General features: G+C 45.2%; 1 protein-coding gene and 1 long non-coding RNA gene across 5 annotated transcripts in view; one reads left to right on the forward strand and one right to left on the reverse strand.

The window, feature by feature from the left end:
• The window catches only part of LOC141148371 (uncharacterized), a 133,524-nt gene that overhangs the window by 48,967 nt on the left and 65,467 nt on the right, over positions 1 to 19,090 (reverse strand). For all 4 annotated transcript variants that reach the window (XM_073635788.1, XM_073635789.1, XM_073635790.1 and 1 more), the window contains 4 exons: positions 16,894 to 17,094; positions 14,627 to 14,701; positions 10,629 to 10,829; positions 8,772 to 8,846 (listed from right to left, as the gene is read on the reverse strand). In XM_073635788.1, the coding sequence (XP_073491889.1) occupies positions 8,772 to 8,846; positions 10,629 to 10,829; positions 14,627 to 14,701; positions 16,894 to 17,094 (552 nt within the window). The remainder of the gene's footprint in view (positions 1 to 8,771; positions 8,847 to 10,628; positions 10,830 to 14,626; positions 14,702 to 16,893; positions 17,095 to 19,090) is intronic.
• LOC141148372 (uncharacterized) overlaps positions 1 to 19,090 on the forward strand; it is a 96,543-nt gene that overhangs the window by 18,495 nt on the left and 58,958 nt on the right. The window lies entirely within an intron of this gene.

The raw sequence follows: 19,090 nt of genomic DNA on the forward strand, positions 1-19,090 counted from the left end.
TGAGGTGGAAGAGGATTGTAACTCAGCATAACAGGATAGTCACTCAGCAACAGCATAGGCAGTCTTGAAGGGATCTCACATTAAAAAATAAAAAAAATCAATCGGTTACATCAGCATCAGGTGCTTGGTAGCTGGTGATCCAAGACTGATTCATTTTTATGAAGGTCAGCCGATCGACCAATTCGGTGGACAGGCGCACCCTGTGATCGGTTACAAAGCCTCCAGCAGCACTGAATGTGCGTCCTGAAAGAATGCTGGATGCAGGACAGGCCAGTAGCTCAATTGCATACTGTGCAAGCTCTGGCCAGTGATCCATCCTCAAGACTAGGGATGAGCCGAACACCCCCCTGTTCGGTTCGCACCAGAACATGTGAACAGGAAAAAAGTTCGTTCGAACACGCGAACACCGTTAAAGTCTATGGGACACGAACATGAATAATCAAAAGTGCTAATTTTAAAGGCTAATATGCAAGTTATTGTCATAAAAAGTGTTTGGGGACCCGGGTCCTGCCCCAGGGGACATGGGTCACTGCAAAAAAAAGTTTTAAAAACGGCCGTTTTTTCAGGAGCAGTGATTTTAATAATGCTTAAAGTCAAACAATAAAAGTGTAATATCCCTTTAAATTTTGTAGCTGGGGGGTGTCTATAGTATGCCTGTAAAGGGGCGCATGTTTCCCGTGTTTAGAACAGTCTGACAGCAAAATGACATTTCGAAGGAAAAAAAGCCATTTAAAACTACCCGCAGCTATTGCATTGCCGACAATACACTTAGAAGTTCATTGATAAAAACGGCATGGGAATTCCCCACAGGGCAACCCCAAACCAAAAAAAAAAAAAAAAAATGACGTGGGAGTCCCCCTAAATTCCATACAAGGCCCTTCAGGTCTGGTATGGATATTAAGGGGAACCCCGGCCAAAATTTAAAAAAAAAAATGACGTGGGGTTCCCCCTAAATTCCATACCAGACCCTTCAGGTCTGGTATGGATTTTAAGGGGAACCCCGCGCCAAAAAAAAAAAAAAAAAACGGTGTGGGGTCCCCCCAAAAATCCATACCAGAACCTTATCCGAGCACGCAACCTGGCAGGCCGCAGGAAAAGAGGGGGGGACGAGAGTGCGCCCCCCCCTCCTGAACCGTACCAGGCCACATGCCCTCAACATTGGGAGGGTGCTTTGGGGTAGCCCCCCAAAACACCTTGTCCCCATGTTGATGAGGACAAGGGCCTCATCCCCACAACCCTGGCCGGTGGTTGTGGGGGTCTGCGGGCGGGGAGCTTATCAGAATCTGGAAGCCCCCTTTAACAAGGGGACCCCCAGATCCCGGCCCCCCCTGTGTGAAATGGTAAGGGGGTACTTACCCCTATCATTTCACTAAAAAACTGTCAAAAATGTTAAAAATGACAAGAGACAGTTTTTGACAATTCCTTTATTTAAATGCTTCTTCTATCCTCCATCTTCTTCTTCTGGTTCTTCTGGCTCTTCTGGTTCTTCCTCCGGCGTTCTCGTCCAGCATCTCCTCTGCGGCGTCTTCTATCTTCTTCTCCTCAGGCCGCTCCACACCCATGCATGGGGGAGGCTCCCGCTCTTCTCTTCATCTTCTTCTTCATCCTCTTCTCTTCTTCCTTCTTCTCTTCTTCTCTTCTTCATTTTCTTCTCCGGGCCGCTCCGCACCCATGCTGGCATGGAGGGAGGCTCCCGCTGTGTGACGGCGTCTCTTCGTCTGACTGGTCTTAAATAACGGGGGGCGGGGCCACCCGGTGACCCCGCCCCCCTCTGACGCACGGTGACTTGACGGGACTTTCCTGTGGCATTCCCCGTGACGTCACAGGGAAGTCCCGTCAAGTCACAGTGCGTCAGAGGGGGGCGGGGTCACCGGGTGGCCCTGCCCCCCGTTATTTAAGAACCGTCAGACGAAGAGACGCCATCACACAGCGGGAGCCTCCCTCCATGCCAGCATGGGTGCGGAGCGGCCCGGAGAAGAAAATGAAGAAGAGAAGAAGAGAAGAAGATAGAAGAGAAGAGGATGAAGAAGAAGATGAAGAGAAGAGCGGGAGCCTCCCCCCCATGCCATGGGTGCGGAGCGGCCCGAGGAGAAGAAGATAGAAGACGCCGCAGAGGAGATGCTGGACGAGAACGCCGGAGGAAGAACCAGAAGAGCCAGAAGAACCAGAAGAAGAAGATGAAGGAAGATAGAAGAAGCATTTAAATAAAGGAATTGTCAAAAACTGTCTCTTGTCATTTTTAACATTTTTGACAGTTTTTTAGTGAAATGGTAGGGGTAAGTACCCCCTTACCATTTCACACAGGGGGGGGGCGGGATCTGGGGTCTCCCTTGTTAAAGGGGGCTTCCAGATTCCGATAAGCTCCCCACCCGCAGACCCCCACAACCACCGGCCAGGGTTGTGGGGATGAGGCCCTTGTCCTCATCAACATGGGGACAAAGCACCCTCCCAATGTTGAGGGCATGTGGCCTGGTACGGTTCAGGAGGGGGGAGCGCACTCTCATCCCCCCCTTTTTTCCTGCGGCCTGCCAGGTTGCGTGCTCGGATTTTTTTGGCGCGGGGTTCCCCTTAATATCCATACCAGACCTGAAGGGCCTTGTATGGAATTTAGGGGGACTCCCACGTCATTTTTTTTTTTTAATTTTGGATCGGGGTTGCCCTGTGGGGAATTCCCATGCCGTTTTTATCAATGAACTTCTATGTGTATTGTCAGCAATGCAATAGCCGCGGGTAGTTTTAAATGGCTTTTTTTCCTTCGAAATGTCATTTTGCTGTCAGACTGTTCTAAACACGGGAAACATGCGCCCCTTTACAGGCATACTATAGACACCCCCCAGCTACGAAATTTAAAGGGATATTACACTTTTATTGTTTGACTTTAACCACTTCCCACCCGTCCTATGGCGGATTGACATCCGGGAAGTGGTTCTGTTATCCTGACTGGACGTCATATGACGTCCAGCAGGATAACATGCCGCAGCGCGCCCCCGGGGGCGCGCATCGCGGAGATTGATGGAGCGGTGTGTCAGTCTGACACACCGCTCCACTGATCTTGGTAAAGAGCCTCCGGCGGAGGCTCTTTACCACGTGATCAGCCGTGTCCAATCACGGCTGATCACGATGTCAATAGGAAGAGCCGTTGATCAGCTCTTCCTCACTCGCGTCTGACAGATGCAAGTAGAGGAGAGCCGATCGGTGGCTCTCCTGGCAGGGGGGGCCTGCGCTGATTGTTTATCAGTGCAGCCCCCCCACAGATCACCACACTGGACCACCAGGGATCGCCACTGGGACCACCAGGGAAGGGGCAACATGTGGATGGCCAGGTATGTTCCCCATGGCCATCAACATGTGCCCAGTGTGCCAAATCTGTGCCAATCAGTGCCCACAAATGGGCACTAATTGGCACCATCATGTTGCAGTGATGCCCAGCAATGCCACCCTTAGGGGCATCACTGCAAACAAGCACTGCCATCAGTGCCACCCATCAGTGTCCATTCATGCCACCTGTCAGTGCCCATCCGTGCCCTTCAGTGCCCATATATCAGTGCCCATCCATGCCCATCTGTGCCAACTATCAGTGCCACCCATAAGTAACCATCAATGCCACCTACGAGTGCCCATCAATGCCACCTATGAGTGCCCATCAGTGCCGCCTATAAGTGCCCATCCATGCCACCTATGAGTGCCCATCAGTGCCGCATACCAGTGCCACCTATCAGTGCCCATCAGTGCCACCTATCAGTGCCCATCAGTGCCGCCTATCAGTGCCCATCATCAGTGCCCGTCAGTGCCACCTCATCAGTGCCACCTCATTGGTGCCACCTCATCGGTGCCCATCAGTGCCGCTGTATCAGTGCCCGTCAGTGCAGCCATATCAGTGCCCGTCATTGAAGAAGAAAACGTACTTATTTACAAAAAGTTTTAACAGAAACAAAGAAAAACTTGTTTTTTTTCAAAATTTTCTTTTTTTTTTTTATTTGTTGCGCAAAAAATAAAAACCACAGAGGTGATCAAATACCACCAAAAGAAAGCTCTATTTGTGGAAACAAAATGATAAAAAATTTGTTTGGGTACAGTGTAGCATGACCGCGCAATTGTCATTCAAATTGCGACTGCACTGAAGGGTGAAAATTGGGCTGGGCGGGAAGGTGTCTAAGTGCCTGGTATTGAAGTGGTTAAGCATTATTAAAATCACTGCTCCTGAAAAAACGGCCGTTTTTAAAACTTTTTTTTGCATTGATCCATGTCCCCTAGGGCAGGACCCAGGTCCCCAAACACTTTTTATGACAATAACTTGCATATAAGCCTTTAAAATTAGCACTTTTGATTTCTCCCATAGACTTTTAAAGGGTGTTCCGCGGCATTCGAATTTTCCGCGAACACCCCAAATTGTTCGCTGTTCGGCGAACTTGCGAACAGCCAATGTTGGAGTTGAACATGAGTTCGACTCGAACTCGAAGCTCATCCCTACTCAAGACCCAGTAATCCAGATTTTCGGTGGGAAAGGTGTCCAAGTCTGATCTTGCCCCTAGGTAATCCTGCACCATGTGAATCAGACGCTCGCGATGGTTGCTGGAGACCTTGGGGCTGCGGACCAAAAAATTGTCTGAATGCATCGCTCAGACGGCCACCTTCTCCACCACTCCTTCTCCGACTGACCGAAGCCTCAGCAACACGTTGTCCAGGACCAAGAAATTGTAACCTCCCAGGCTCTGGGAACGCGTTGTACAAACTTTTCTGCAAGGCCTCACGAAGATGTTTCATCCTCTGCTTCCTCTGTGACGGCAAGATAAATTCCGCAACCTTACCCTTGTAACGTGGATCAAGGAGGGTTGCCAGCCAGTAATCATCACTCCCCTTAATACCACTAATACGAGGATCCTTCTGTAGGCTTTGCAGGATCAGGGAGGCCATGCAGCGTAGGTTTGCTGAGGCATTCGGTCCAGAGTCCTCTGGGTCACCAAGGACGACATGATCCACAGCCACCTCCTCCCAGCCACGTACAAGTCCATGGGTTTCTGAGATCCAAAGAGATCCAAAGAGCTGTCACTATCAGTGAAGCAAGCAATCATTAGGCTGAAAAAACAAAACAAACCCATCAGAGAGATAGCAAAAACATTAAGTGTGGACAAATCAACTGTTTGGAACATCCTTAAAAAGAAAGAACGCACTGGTGGGCTCAGCAACACCAAAAGACCCGAAAGACCACGGAAAACAAGTGTGGCGGATGACCGAAGAATTTTTTCTCTGGTGAAGAAAACACCCTTCACAACAGCTGGCCAGATCAAGAACACTCTCCAGGAGGTAGGTGTATGTGTGTCAATGTCAACAATCAAGAGAAGACTTCACCAGAGTGAATTCAGAGGGTTCGCCACAAGATGTAAACCATTGGTGAGCCTCAAAAACAGGAAGGCCAGATTAGAGTTTGCCAAACAACATCTAAAAAATCCTTCACAGTTCTGGAACAACATCCTATGGACAGATGAGACCTAGATCAACTTGCGCCAGAGTGATGGGAAGAGAAGAGTATGGAGCAGTAAAGGAACGGCTCATGATCCAAAGCATACCACCTCATCAGTGAAGCATGGTGATAGCAGTGTCATGGCGTGGGCATGTATGGCTGCAAATGGAACTGGTTCTCTTGTATTCATTGATGATGTGACTGCTGACAAAAGCAGCAGTATGAATTCTGAAGTGTTTCGGGCAATATTATCTGCTCACATTCAACAAAATGCTTCAGAACTCATTGGACAGTGCTTCACAGTGCAGATGGACAATGACCCGAAGCATACTGCAAAAGCAACCAAAGAGTTTTTTAAGGGAAAGAAGTGGAATGTTATACAATGGCCAAGTCAATCACCTGACCTGAATCCGATTGAGCATGCATTTCACTTGCTGAAGACAAAACTGAAGAGAAAATGCCCCAAGAACAAGCAGGAACTGAAGACAGTTGCAGTAGAGGCCTGGCAGAGCATCACTAGGGATGAAACCCAGTGTCTGGTGATGTCTATGCGTTCCAGACTTCAGGCTGTAATTGACTGCAAAGGATTTGCAACCAAGTATTAAAAAGTGAAAGTTTGATGGATGATTGTTAATCTGTCCCATTACTTTTGGTCCCTTAAAAAGTGGGAGGCACATATACAAACTGTTATAATTCCTACACCGTTCACCTTATTTGGATGTAAATACCCTGAAATTAAAGCTGAAAGTCTGCAGTTAAAGCACATCTTGTTCGTTTCATTTCAAATCCATTGTGGTGGTGTACAGAGCCAAAAAGATTAGAATTTTGTCGATGTCCCAATATTTATGGACCTGACTATATATACACGGATACTGCAGCTAGCAGAATCACTTGCCTGCCTGTGGTACTAATAGGATCAGAAGAACACCACCACTTTTCTTCAGGTAAATTTAGGTGCACACTGTGCAGAGGACACAGTACACTAACTGTAAATACTGTAGCTGCTTGCCTGTGGTTATTAATAGGATCAGTACAACAGCAATTGTCTTCAGATAGCTTTGGTGCACACTGTGCAGAGGACACAGCACACTAACTGTAAATACTGCAGCTGCCTGCCTGTGGTATTAATAGGATCAGAACAACAGCAATTGTCTTTGGGTAGCATTAGGTGCCCACTGTGCAGAGGACACAGTACACTAACTGTAAATACTGCAGCTGCCTGCCTGTGGTATTAATAGGATCAGAACAACAGCAATTGTCTTTGGGTAGCTTTAGGTGCACACTGTGCAGAGGACACAGTACACTGACTGAAAATACTGCAGCTGCCTGCCTGTATTAAAAGGATCAGAACAACAACAATTGTCTTCAGGTAGTGTAAATACTGTAAAAACAGCTGCCTGCCTGTCAGTAGGAAGAGAATAACAGGAACTAGGATCTAGCTAAACTGAATACAGTGTATATATCTATATATATAGATATATACACATACACACACACACACAAAACACCTAGAATGTATATATATATATATACACAATACACTGTAAGTATCTAACTTAAATCAAATGACACTGTCTCTCTGTCTATCTCTCCGCCGCCGCAACACACTACACAAGGCCACCAAAACCAAAACCTAAACCTAAAATGCTAAAACCCCTGAGCCATAATTGGCCAAAGCCACCCTGGCTTTGGCCAATTACGGCTCTCTGTACAGACGGCGCTGTGATTGGCCAAGCATGCAGGTCATAGCGCATGCTTGGCCAATTATAAGCCAGCAATGCACTGTGATGCCACAGTGAAGTATGGGCCGTGACACACCACTCGAATTTGGCGCGAACGGCCCATAACGTTCGCAATTTGACGAACGGTCTAACAGGCGATGTTCGAGTTGAACATGGGTTCGACTCGAACTCGAAGCTAATCCCTAGTCTACAATACCAATGTAGCCATGCCACCATAGGGGTCGCTGAATGTAGTGGTTCACCTGTCACCCTGCCCAGCCCAACATCCATCTCTCAGACACTCAGCCACATAGAACAGTCCATACACATCCAAATATAGACAGGAGACTCAGTCAGAATATGAGGGAAGTTCTTTACCTGGCAGGACTGCAGAGAAAGAGGGAGAGAAGCCCTCACAACTGCAAACCTCCAAAATCATTTACACCATTACATGGTGTCTGGCAGTTCCCATCCTGTGCTGCCCATCTCCCTGCCCCCAGTGACACCATTCACAGCTGCTCACAGACTGACAATAAAGCCAGGAGAGCAGTGCGGTGCGCTGCATGTAAAAAGACAGGAAAAAACCCAAAGGAGAGGCAATGATGACATTGCAGAGCTCTTATAATACCATACCTGTACAATATCAATGCTGTTTAACCATCATTTTGCCTGCGGCCTTGGCACAAGGCACCTAGTTTTTAGAAGGATTTACCTTCAGCACTCAGGGTCTTCCAACTCCATGAGAGGCTGAACATGGAGGGGTAGGTTGGGCAAGGGGGGATGCAGCAAACAAATTATATACCAACAGGTGGCCTGGAGCAGACCAAAAAAGAAGAACATCCTAGTTGGAGGAGGGGCTGCTTTTTATTCAGCTAGATACAGGTGGTCATGTGGTGTTAACACGTTGTGTGCTGACGCGAGGTGGGCCAGGTAAAATAATTATACACATACAGTATTTTTATCAGAAATAGGTTAAATATGCTTCTTGGAATGTGTAACCTTGATATCCCCCCCCCCCCATAATCCCCATGTGAAAAAAAATTATATGCATATTCCTATCAGAAATAGGTTATATATGTTTCTTGGAATGTGTAACTATGATATTTCCCCCATAATCCCCAAGTAGAAAAATAAGTATACCCATGTTTTTATCAGAAATAGGTTAACTGAGCTCCTAGGCATGTTTAGCCATGATAATCCACCCATAATCCCCATGTAGAAAAAGAATTATACATATATTATATATATATACACACACACATACAGTATGTACCTATCAGAAAAAGGTGGAACAGCATGGGTACACATCCTATGTAATGCATTTGACCTAAGTATTGTAAAATAATTACTATTATTGTAAAGCTGCAAGTAAATAAATCAGCAAGTAAACAGTTAAACATTAGCATCTGCTTCTTGCAACATTGTATTAAGCACTGCAGAAAAGAATAACATATTTTGAGTCATTACCATATATGTGTGTAAAAAGTATACTGACATCTAGTGAGAGTTTTGTGCTTTGTAGCCAATAATCCAATCATTCCAATAAGCAGTTTAGTATATCATATACTACCAACATTTCTCTATATTACCTGGTTTTGGTTGTTTTTGGGCTGGTCTGGGTCCTTCCTTTTTATTCACACTTTGTTGAATTAATTGTGAAATTCCTGGAACATGAAATAAGTGAGACTCAGGCAGGGTTTCTGATGACATCAAGAAAAATACACAGATCAATGTTACAGAATCATCCACAATACCAATGTAGCCATGCCACCATAGGGGTCGCTGAATGTAGTGGTTCACCTGTCACCCTGCCCAGCCCAACATCCATCTCTCAGACACTAAGCCACATAGAACAGTCCATACACTTTTGTTTTTTTTTTTTTTTTTTTTTTTTTTATAGAGGGGATTGAATTTGGATGGGAATGGGAAATTATGGGATGCCCAGGAAAATTCAGCACAACTTGCTTGGGACTTCTATATACACTCCAGTATATACACTCCAGTTTTCTCTCCAGCACAAACTCTTGCTTAAAGTGGATTTAAACCCAATGTCATCCTTTCTAAACTACTGCCATAGGGGTTATCTATAAGGATATAAATGCCTCCTGCATGTATCTTTACCTGTCAAATGTCTCCCCTCTGTCTGTTATGAGACCCGAAAAACTGCAGATTCTGTGGGTGGGTCTGTTGTTTGGAGCTCGGTGGGTGGGGTCATGATGTCAGTAGATTCCCCGCCCACCTCTACACTCGCCTTGTAAATATGCATTTTCTCCTGTGTATTTCTAACACTGAACTTCTGCTATGATCTCTAACATCCAGTGAAAAGACAGGAAAGTAACCACATGACTTCAGCATGCCCAATCATACTGAGGTGTGGAACAGCCAATCCTTGCAGAGCTGCTGAAGAAAGGAGTGGGGGAGGGAATTAAAAAATAATGCATGTCTTAGGCTAACGCACGAGATATGTAAATCACCTGTCACTCACAGCAAGGATTTGACAAAGTTTTTCTCTGTCAAGTTTTATCTCACTGAACAATAAAAGAGGATTGCTCAGAGATGGATTAACTCTTTGTGGCAAGACTGGGCTCAAATGATAGGAAATCTTATACTCTACATTATGACATAAAAAAAAAAAAAGTTTGGGTTTACATCCATTTAAAGACCTCTTATCCTTCACTCCTCCAGCACTTCACTTGCTGCAGACTCTTACTCCTCCAGGCAAGCTAACACTGCATGGTTAGGTCTGACAATAACTCAACTAGGCCTCAATGAACTGCTTTTTGCGGGCAGGGACCTTGGGCCCCTGCGGTGTAGAAATAGTTCAGGTGCTAGCTGTCCTCTACTCAGCTACCAAGTCCAGATAGCTTTCTTCAGGTTTTGCCAGCCAGCCTCGCTGCAATGACCTCTTTCCACTGCCCTTCCCATAATCCTCTCTTCTGGTTCTGCTCCCAGTTCTTCCAGGCATGCCTCCCCAGTCCTCCCAACTGTGCTTCATTCACCAGCCCTCCTGGCTGTGACCAGTTGTCCTCCCTGGAGTCTCTTAGCAGTGTTCTTTCCTGCTGTCCTCCCGTGGGCCCCAACAGTCTCCACACTCTCTCACTCCAGCTTTTCCACCCGACAACCCCCCCCAGCTGGGCTGAACCAGGGTAATTATGGAGACCTGCACCCTGCCAATCCAAGTTGGGGATTGGTCAAGGCTCAGTAAAGTACCCCAGGCAGCTCCACCTCCCCTCTCCTCCTCTCTTTCTAGCACTTTCTAGAAAGAAGAGGGAGGTGACAGTGATGCTACCTGTGAATCGCTCTGCCCTGAGCCACTCCCAGCCAAGAATGAAAACAAACAGGCCTAGTCAGCAGCTAGGCCTGCCTAAATATCCCTACGCTATAGAAAAATCCTCACTCTAGCACCTACCTACCTAGAGGGTGCTACACCAACATTTATCTGTTACCTTGACTTGCTTGTTTCTGGATTGGTCTGGTCTGTTTATTCACATTTTGTCCAGTGTTATGTGACTGTTTTGGAACATCTCCATCTCGTCTTATCATTTTCTTCGCTGGGATTCCAGAGCTTGATACAGAATAATCATTCGTAGTTGCAGCTTTGGAACCCATACTGCTGCGCACTTGCATATCATGCATGGCTTCAGAAGCTTTAAAAAAAACAAAAAGACACATTAGAGCTGTCACTATCAGTGAAGCAAGCAATCATTAGGCTGAAAAAACAAAACAAACCCATCAGAGAGATAGCAAAAACATTAGGTGTGGCCAAATCAACTGTTTGGAACATCCTTAAAAAGAAAGAACGCACTGGTGGGCTCAGCAACACCAAAAGACCCGAAAGACCACAGAAAACAAGTGTGGCGGATGACCGAAGAATTCTTTCTCTGGTGAAGAAAACACCCTTCACAACAGCTGGCCAGATCAAGAACACTCTCCAGGAGGTAGGTGTATGTGTGTCAATGTCAACAATCAAGAGAAGACTTCACCAGAGTGAATTCAGAGGGTTCGCCACAAGATGTAAACCATTGGTGAGCCTCAAAAACAGGAAGGCCAGATTAGAGTTTGCCAAACAACATCTAAAAAATCCTTCACAGTTCTGGAACAACATCCTATGGACAGATGAGACCTAGATCAACTTGCGCCAGAGTGATGGGAAGAGAAGAGTATGGAGCAGTAAAGGAACGGCTCATGATCCAAAGCATACCACCTCATCAGTGAAGCATGATGGTAGTAGTGTCATGGCGTGGGCATGTATGGCTGCAAATGGAACTGGTTCTCTTGTATTCATTGATGATGTGACTGCTGACAAAAGCAGCAGGATGAATTTTGAAGTGTTTCGGGCAATATTATCTGCTCACATTCAGCAAAATGCTTCAGAACTCATTGGACAGTGCTTCACAGTGCAGATGGACAATGACCCGAAGCATACTGCAAAAGCAACCAAAGAGTTTTTTAAGGGAAAGAAGTGGAATGTTATACAATGGCCAAGTCAATCACCTGACCTGAATCCGATTGAGCATGCATTTCACTTGCTGAAGACAAAACTGAAGAGAAAATGCCCCAAGAACAAGCAGGAACTGAAGACAGTTGCAGTAGAGGCCTGGCAGAGCATCACTAGGGATGAAACCCAGTGTCTGGTGATGTCTATGCGTTCCAGACTTCAGGCTGTAATTGACTGCAAAGGATTTGCAACCAAGTATTAAAAAGTGAAAGTTTGATGGATGATTGTTAATCTGTCCCATTACTTTTGGTCCCTTAAAAAGTGGGAGGCACATATACAAACTGTTATAATTCCTACACCGTTCACCTGATTTGGATGTAAATACCCTGAAATTAAAGCTGAAAGTCTGCAGTTAAAGCACATCTTGTTCGTTTCATTTCAAATCCATTGTGGTGGTGTATAGAGCCAAAAAGATTAGAATTTTGTCGATGTCCCAATATTTATGGACCTGACTATATATACACGGATACTGCAGCTAGCAGAATCACTTGCCTGCCTGTGGTACTAATACGATCAGAAGAACACCACCAATTTTCTTCAGGTAAATTTAGGTGCACACTGTGCAGAGGACACAGTACACTAACTGTAAATACTGTAGCTGCTTGCCTGTGGTATTAATAGGATCAGTACAACAGCAATTGTCTTCAGATAGCTTTGGTGCACACTGTGCAGAGGACACAGAACACTAACTGTAAATACTGCAGCTGCCTGTCTGTGGTATTAATAGGATCAGAACAACAGCAATTGTGTTTGGGTAGCTTTAGGTGCCCACTGTGCAGAGGACACAGTACACTAACTGTAAATACTGCAGCTGCCTGCCTGTGGTATTAATAGGATCAGAACAACAGCAATTGTCTTTGGGTAGCTTTAGGTGCACACTGTGCAGAGGACACAGTACACTGACTGTAAATACTGCAGCTGCCTGCCTGTGGTATTAATAGGATCAGAAGAACACCAGCAATTTTCTTCAGGTAGTGTAAATACTGTAAAAACACCTGCCTGCCTGTCAGTAGGAAGAGAATAACAGGAACTAGAATCTAGCTAAACTTAGCTAAACTGAATACAGTGTATATATCTATATATATATAGATATATACACATACACACACACACACAAAACACCTAGAATGCATATATATATACACAATACACTGTAAGTATCTAACTTAAATCAAATGACACTGTCTCTCTGTCTATCTCTCCGCCGCCGCAACACACTACACAAGGCCACCAAAACCAAAACCTAAACCTAAAACGCTAAAACCCCTGAGCCATAATTGGCCAAAGCCACCCTGGCTTTGGCCAATTACGGCTCTCTGTACAGACGGCGCTGTGATTGGCCAAGCATGCAGGTCATAGTGCATGCTTGGCCAATTATAAGCCAGCAATGCACTGCGATGCCACAGTGAAGTATGGGCCGTGACACACCACTCGAATTTGGCGCGAACGGCCTATAACGTTCGCAATTTGACGAACGGTCTAACAGGCGATGTTCGAGTTGAACATGGGTTCGACTCGAACTCGAAGCTAATCCCTAGTCTACAATACCAATGTAGCCATGCCCCCATAGGGCTCGCTGAATGTAGTGGTTCACCTGTCACCCTGCCCTGCCCAACATCCATCTCTCAGACACTCAGCCACATAGAACAGTCCATACACATCCAAATATAGACAGGAGACTCAGTCAGAATATGAGGGAAGTTCTTTACCTGGCAGGACTGCAGAGAAAGAGGGAGAGAAGCCCTCACAACTGCAAACCTCCAAAATCATTTACACCATTACATGGTATCTGGCAGTTCCCATCCTGTGCTGCCCATCTCCCTGCCCCCTGTGACACCATTCACAGCTGCTCTCAGACTGACAATAAAGCCAGGAGAGCAGTGCGGTGCACTGCATATAAAAAGACAGGAAAAAACCCAAAGGAGAGGCAATGATGACATTGCAGAGCTCTTATAATACCATACCTGTACAATATCAATGCTGTTTAACCATCATTTTGCCTGTGGCCTTGGCACAAGGCACCTAGTTTTTAGAAGGATTTACCTTCAGCACTCAGGGTCTTCCAACTCCATGAGAGGCTGAACATGGAGGGGTAGGTTGGGCAAGGGGGGATGCAGCAAACAAATTATATACCAACAGGTGGCCTGGAGCAGACCAAAAAAGAAGAACATCCTCGTAGGAGGAGGGGCTGCTTTTTATTCAGCTAGATACAGGTGGTCAAGTGGTGTTAACACGTTGTGTGCTGACGCGAGGTGGGCCAGGTAAAATAATTATACACATACAGTATTTTTATCAGAAATAGGTTAAATATGCTTCTTGGAATGTGTAACCTTGATATCCCCCCCCCCCCATAATCCCCATGTGAAAAAAAATTATATGCATATTCCTATCAGAAATAGGTTATATATGTTTCTTGGAATGTGTAACTATGATATTTCCCCCATAATCCCCAAGTAGAAAAATAATTATACCCATGTTTTTATCAGAAATAGGTTAACTGAGCTCCTAGGCATGTTTAGCCATGATAATCCACCCATAATCCCCGTGTAGAAAAAGAATTATACATATTATATATATATATATATATATATATATATATATATATACACACACACATATACAGTATGTACCTATCAGAAACAGGTGGAACAGCATGGATACACATCCTATGTAATGCATTTGACCTAAGTATTGTAAAATAATTACTATTATTGTAAAGCTGCAAGTAAATAAATCAGCAAGTAAACAGTTAAACATTAGCATCTGCTTCTTGCAACATTGTATTAAGCACTGCAGAAAAGAATAACATATTTTGAGTCATTACCATATATGTGTGTAAAAAGTATACTGACATCTAGTGAGAGTTTTGTGCTTTGTAGCCAATAATCCAATCATTCCAATAAGCAGTTTAGTATATCATATACTACCAACATTTCTCTATATTACCTGGTTTTGGTTGTTTTTGGGCTGGTCTGGGTCCTTCCTTTTTATTCACACTTTGTTGAATTAATTGTGAAATTCCTGGAACATGAAATAAGTGAGACTCAGGGTTTCTGATGACATCAAGAAAAATACACAGATCAATGTTACAGAATCATCCACAATACCAATGTAGCCATGCCACCATAGGGGTCGCTGAATGTAGTGGTTCACCTGTCACCCTGCCCAGCCCAACATCCATCTTTCAGACACTAAGCCACATAGAACAGTCCATACACTTTTGTTTTTTTTTGTTTTTTTTTTTTATAGAGGGGATTGAATTTAGATGGGAATGGGAAATTATGGGATGCCCAGGAAAATTCAGCACAACTTGCTTGGGACTTCTATATACACTCCAGTATATACACTCCAGTTTTCTCCACAAGAAACTCTTGCTTAAAGTGGATGTAAACCCAATGTCATCCTTTCTAAACTACTGCCATAGGGGTTATCTATAAGGATATAAATGCCTCCTGCATGTATCTTTACCTGTCAAATGTCTCCCCTCTGTCTGTTATGAGACCCGAAAAACTGCAGATTCTGTGGGTGGGTCTGTTGTCTGGAGATCGGTGGGTGGAGTCATGATGTCAGTAGATTCCCCACCCACCTCTACACTCGCCTTGTAAATATGCATTTTCTCCTGTGTATTTCTAACACTGAACTTCTGCTATGATCTCTAACATCCAGTGAAAAGACAGGAAAGTAACCACATGACTTCAGCATGCAAATCATACTGAGGTGTGGAACAGCCAATCCTTGCAGAGCTGCTGAAGAAAGGAGTGGGGGAGGGAATTAAAAAATACTGCATGTCTTAGGCTAATGCACGAGATGTAAATCACCTGTCACTCACAGCAAGGGGGAGGATCTGACAAAGTTTTTCTCTGTCAAGTTTTATCTCACTGAACAAAAAAAGAGGATTGCTCAGAGATGGATTAACTCTTTGTGGCAAGACTGGGCTCAAATGATAGGAAATCTTATACTCTACATTATGACATAAAAAAAAAAAAAGTTTGGGTTTACATCCACTTAAAGACCTCTTATCCTTCACTCCTCCAGCACTTCACTTGCTGCAGACTCTTATGCCGCGTACACACGGTCGGACTTTTCGTCTACAAAAGTCCAACGGACGCTGACGGACTAAAGCTGGCTGGTAATCCGATCGTGTGTGGGCTTCTCCGGACTTTCAACTGACTTTTTCAGCCTCAAATCCGACGGACTTTAGATTTGAAACATGCTTCAAATCTTTCCGACGGACTCGAGTCCGGTCGAAAAATCCGCTCGTCTGTATGCTAGTCTGACGGACAAAAACCCACGCTAGGGCAGCTATTGGCTACTGGCTATCAACTTCCTTATTTTAGTCCGGTGTACGTCATCACGTAAGAATTCGACGGACTTTTGTGTGATCGTGTGTAGGCAAGTCTGTTCGTTAGAAAGTCCGCCGCAAGTCCGCCGCAAGTCCGTCGAAAGTCCATCGAAAGTCTGTCGGACAGGCTGTCGGACTTTTGTAGCTGAAAAGTCCGACCGTGTGTACGCGGCATTACTCCTCCAGGCTAGCTAACACTGCATGGTTAGGTCTGACAATAACTCAACTAGGCCTCAATGAACTGCCTTTTGCGGGCAGGGACCTTGGGCCCCTGCGGTGTAGAAATAGTTCAGGTGCTAGCTGTCCTCTACTCAGCTACCAAGTCCAGATAGCTTTCTTCAGGCCTTGCCAGCCAGCCTCGCTGCAATGATCTCTTTCCACTGCCCTTCCCACAGTCCTCTCTTCCTGGTTCTGCTCCCAGTTCTCCCAGGCGTGCCTCCCCAGTCCTCCCATCTGTGCTTCATTCACCAGCCCTCCTGGCTGTGACCAGTTTTCCTCCCTGGAGTCTCTTAGCAGTGTTCTTTCCTGCTGTCCTCCCGTGGGCCCCAACAGTCTCCACACTCTCTCACTCCAGCTTTTCCACCCGACAACCCCCCCCCCCCAGCTGGGCTGAACCAGGGTAATTATGGAGACCTGCACCCTGCCAATCCAAGTTGGGGATTGGTCAAGGCTCAGTAAAGTACCCCAGGCAGCTCCACCTCCCCTCTCCTCCTCTCTTTCTAGCACTTTCTAGAAAGAAGAGGGAGGTGACAGTGATGCTACCTGTGAATCGCTCTGCCCTGAGCCTGCCTAAATATCCCTACGCTATAGAAAAATCCTCACTCTAGCACCTACCTACCTAGAGGGTGCTACACCAACATTTATCTGTTACCTTGACTTGCTTGTTTCTGGATTGGTCTGGTCTGTTTATTCACATTTTGTCCAGTGTTATGTGACTGTTTTGGAACATCTCCATCTCGTCTTATCATTTTCTTCGCTGGGATTCCAGAGCTTGATACAGAATAATCATTTGTAGTTGCAGCTTTGGAACCCATACTGCTGCGCACTTGCATATCATTCATGGCTTCAGAAGCTTTAAAAAAAACACAAAGACACATTAGAATACCAAGTGACTTTTCAGCAACCCCTAGATTCAAAAGATCTATCTCATTAAAGCAGTATTAACCCCCCTCCCCCCCAAAAAAAATTGTTAAAATGCAGCTTACCAATTCTTAGATGTTATGGCTGTATTCAATTTTTTTAGGCGTTTTTCCTTTATATTCACCTGGTGAAGCGGCCAGGAAGTATGTTATTTTTAAACTTCCTTTAACAGTTCAGTTTTTAGTTATTTAGGTTAAAGTGGATATAAACCCCATTCATGAAATCTGACATGGGCACATAACCTATATTGCCAAAAGTATTGGGACACCTGCTTTTACATGCACATGAACCTTAATGATATCCCAGTCTTAGTCCGTAGGGTTCAATATTGAGTTGACCCACCCTTTGCTGCTATAACAGCTTCAACTCTTCTGGGAAGGCTGTCCACAAGGTTTAGGAGTGTGTCTATGGGAATGTTTGACCATTCTTCCAGAAGCGCATTTGCGAGGTCAGGCACTGATGTTGGATGTTGAGAAGGCCTGGCTCACAGTCTCTGCTCTAATTAATCTCAAAAGGTGTTCTATCGGGTTGAGGTCAGGACTCTGTGTAGGCCAGTCAAGTTCCTCCACCACAAACACACTCATCCATGTCTTTATGGACCTTGCTTTGTGCACTGGTCCAAATCATTTGGTGGAGGGGGGATTATTGTGTAGAGTTGTTTTTTTAGGGGTTGGACTTGGCCCCTTAGTTCCTGTGAGGAAACTCTTAAGGCATCATTATGCCAAGATATTTTGGACATTTTCATGATCCCAACTTTGTGGGAAAAGTTTGGGGATGGCCCCTTCCTGTTCCAACATGACTGCACACCAGTGCACAAAGCAAGGTCCATAAAGACATGGATGAGCGAGTTTGGGGTGGAGGACCTTGACTGGCCTGCACAGAGTCCTGACCCAATAGAACACCTTTGGAATGAATTAGAGCGGAGACTGCTAGCCAGGCCTTCTCGTCCAACATCAGTACCTGACGTCACAAATGCGCTTCTGGAAGAATGGTCAAAGCCTTCCCAGCCTTCCCAGAAGAGTTGAAGCTGTTATAGCTGCAAAGGGTGGCACTACGGACTAAGACAGGGATGTCATTAAATTTCATGTGCGTGTAAAGGCAAGCGTCCTAATACTTTTGGTATTATAGTCTATATCTGTAGTGTTTACTTACCTCTCTCCAAAGCCCTAAGTGCCGTATCTTTCTGCTGCTCCGCTCCTCAGTTATCAGCATGATAACTTCTAACACGTTCTTCCGACACAGGAGGTAAAAGCAGCTGGAAATTGCTGGAGGGAACGAAGCAAAAGATAAGCAGAGAGCTTGTCTATTCACAGTACAGCGCTGCATGTTTCTTCCATCATCTGCCTATGTGGAAGGGGTGTGTGCCTTTCCTTCAATCAGCTCTCACACAGTGCAAGCCAAGAATCCACATCCACTGCTGAAACTGGAAGAAAATTTTCTAACACAATGTGAACTTTCTAAAAATTATATAAAGTTGAAGACAGCAGATATCCATGTAAAACTTATATAGGGAGATTTGTTTCATCTCTGTGTATCATCTGAGGCTGTTCACTTCACTGGGTATATGTGAGGGTTTACATCCACTTTAACTCTTTATTCCAAAAGGAAAAAATAACTGTTGCTGTAACTGCTTATAAATGGTTAGCGGGAGTTCATCTTAAGGGTAGATTTAGAAATGCTCTTGGATTGCACTCCAGAGGCTACTGACAGGCACTGAGGAAGTGATGCTTGTGTAAATTATTATCTGCCAGGGAAGTTGCTAATTTTACCCAAATTTTTACCAAAAAGTCAACTGTCATCTGTCTTTCCCTGGGGCCTCTTCTGTGAGTGGAGACAGCTCATCCAGCACTGCAATCTATGCTTGCCGATGGCCAATCCCCTCATTGTGACATCAACATACTGAGAGGTCCCTGCTACTTGATAGCCAA

This window comes from Aquarana catesbeiana, linkage group LG06 (genome assembly GCF_042186555.1).
Source record: "Aquarana catesbeiana isolate 2022-GZ linkage group LG06, ASM4218655v1, whole genome shotgun sequence".
In the NCBI taxonomy this organism is placed as follows: domain Eukaryota; kingdom Metazoa; phylum Chordata; class Amphibia; order Anura; family Ranidae; genus Aquarana; species Aquarana catesbeiana.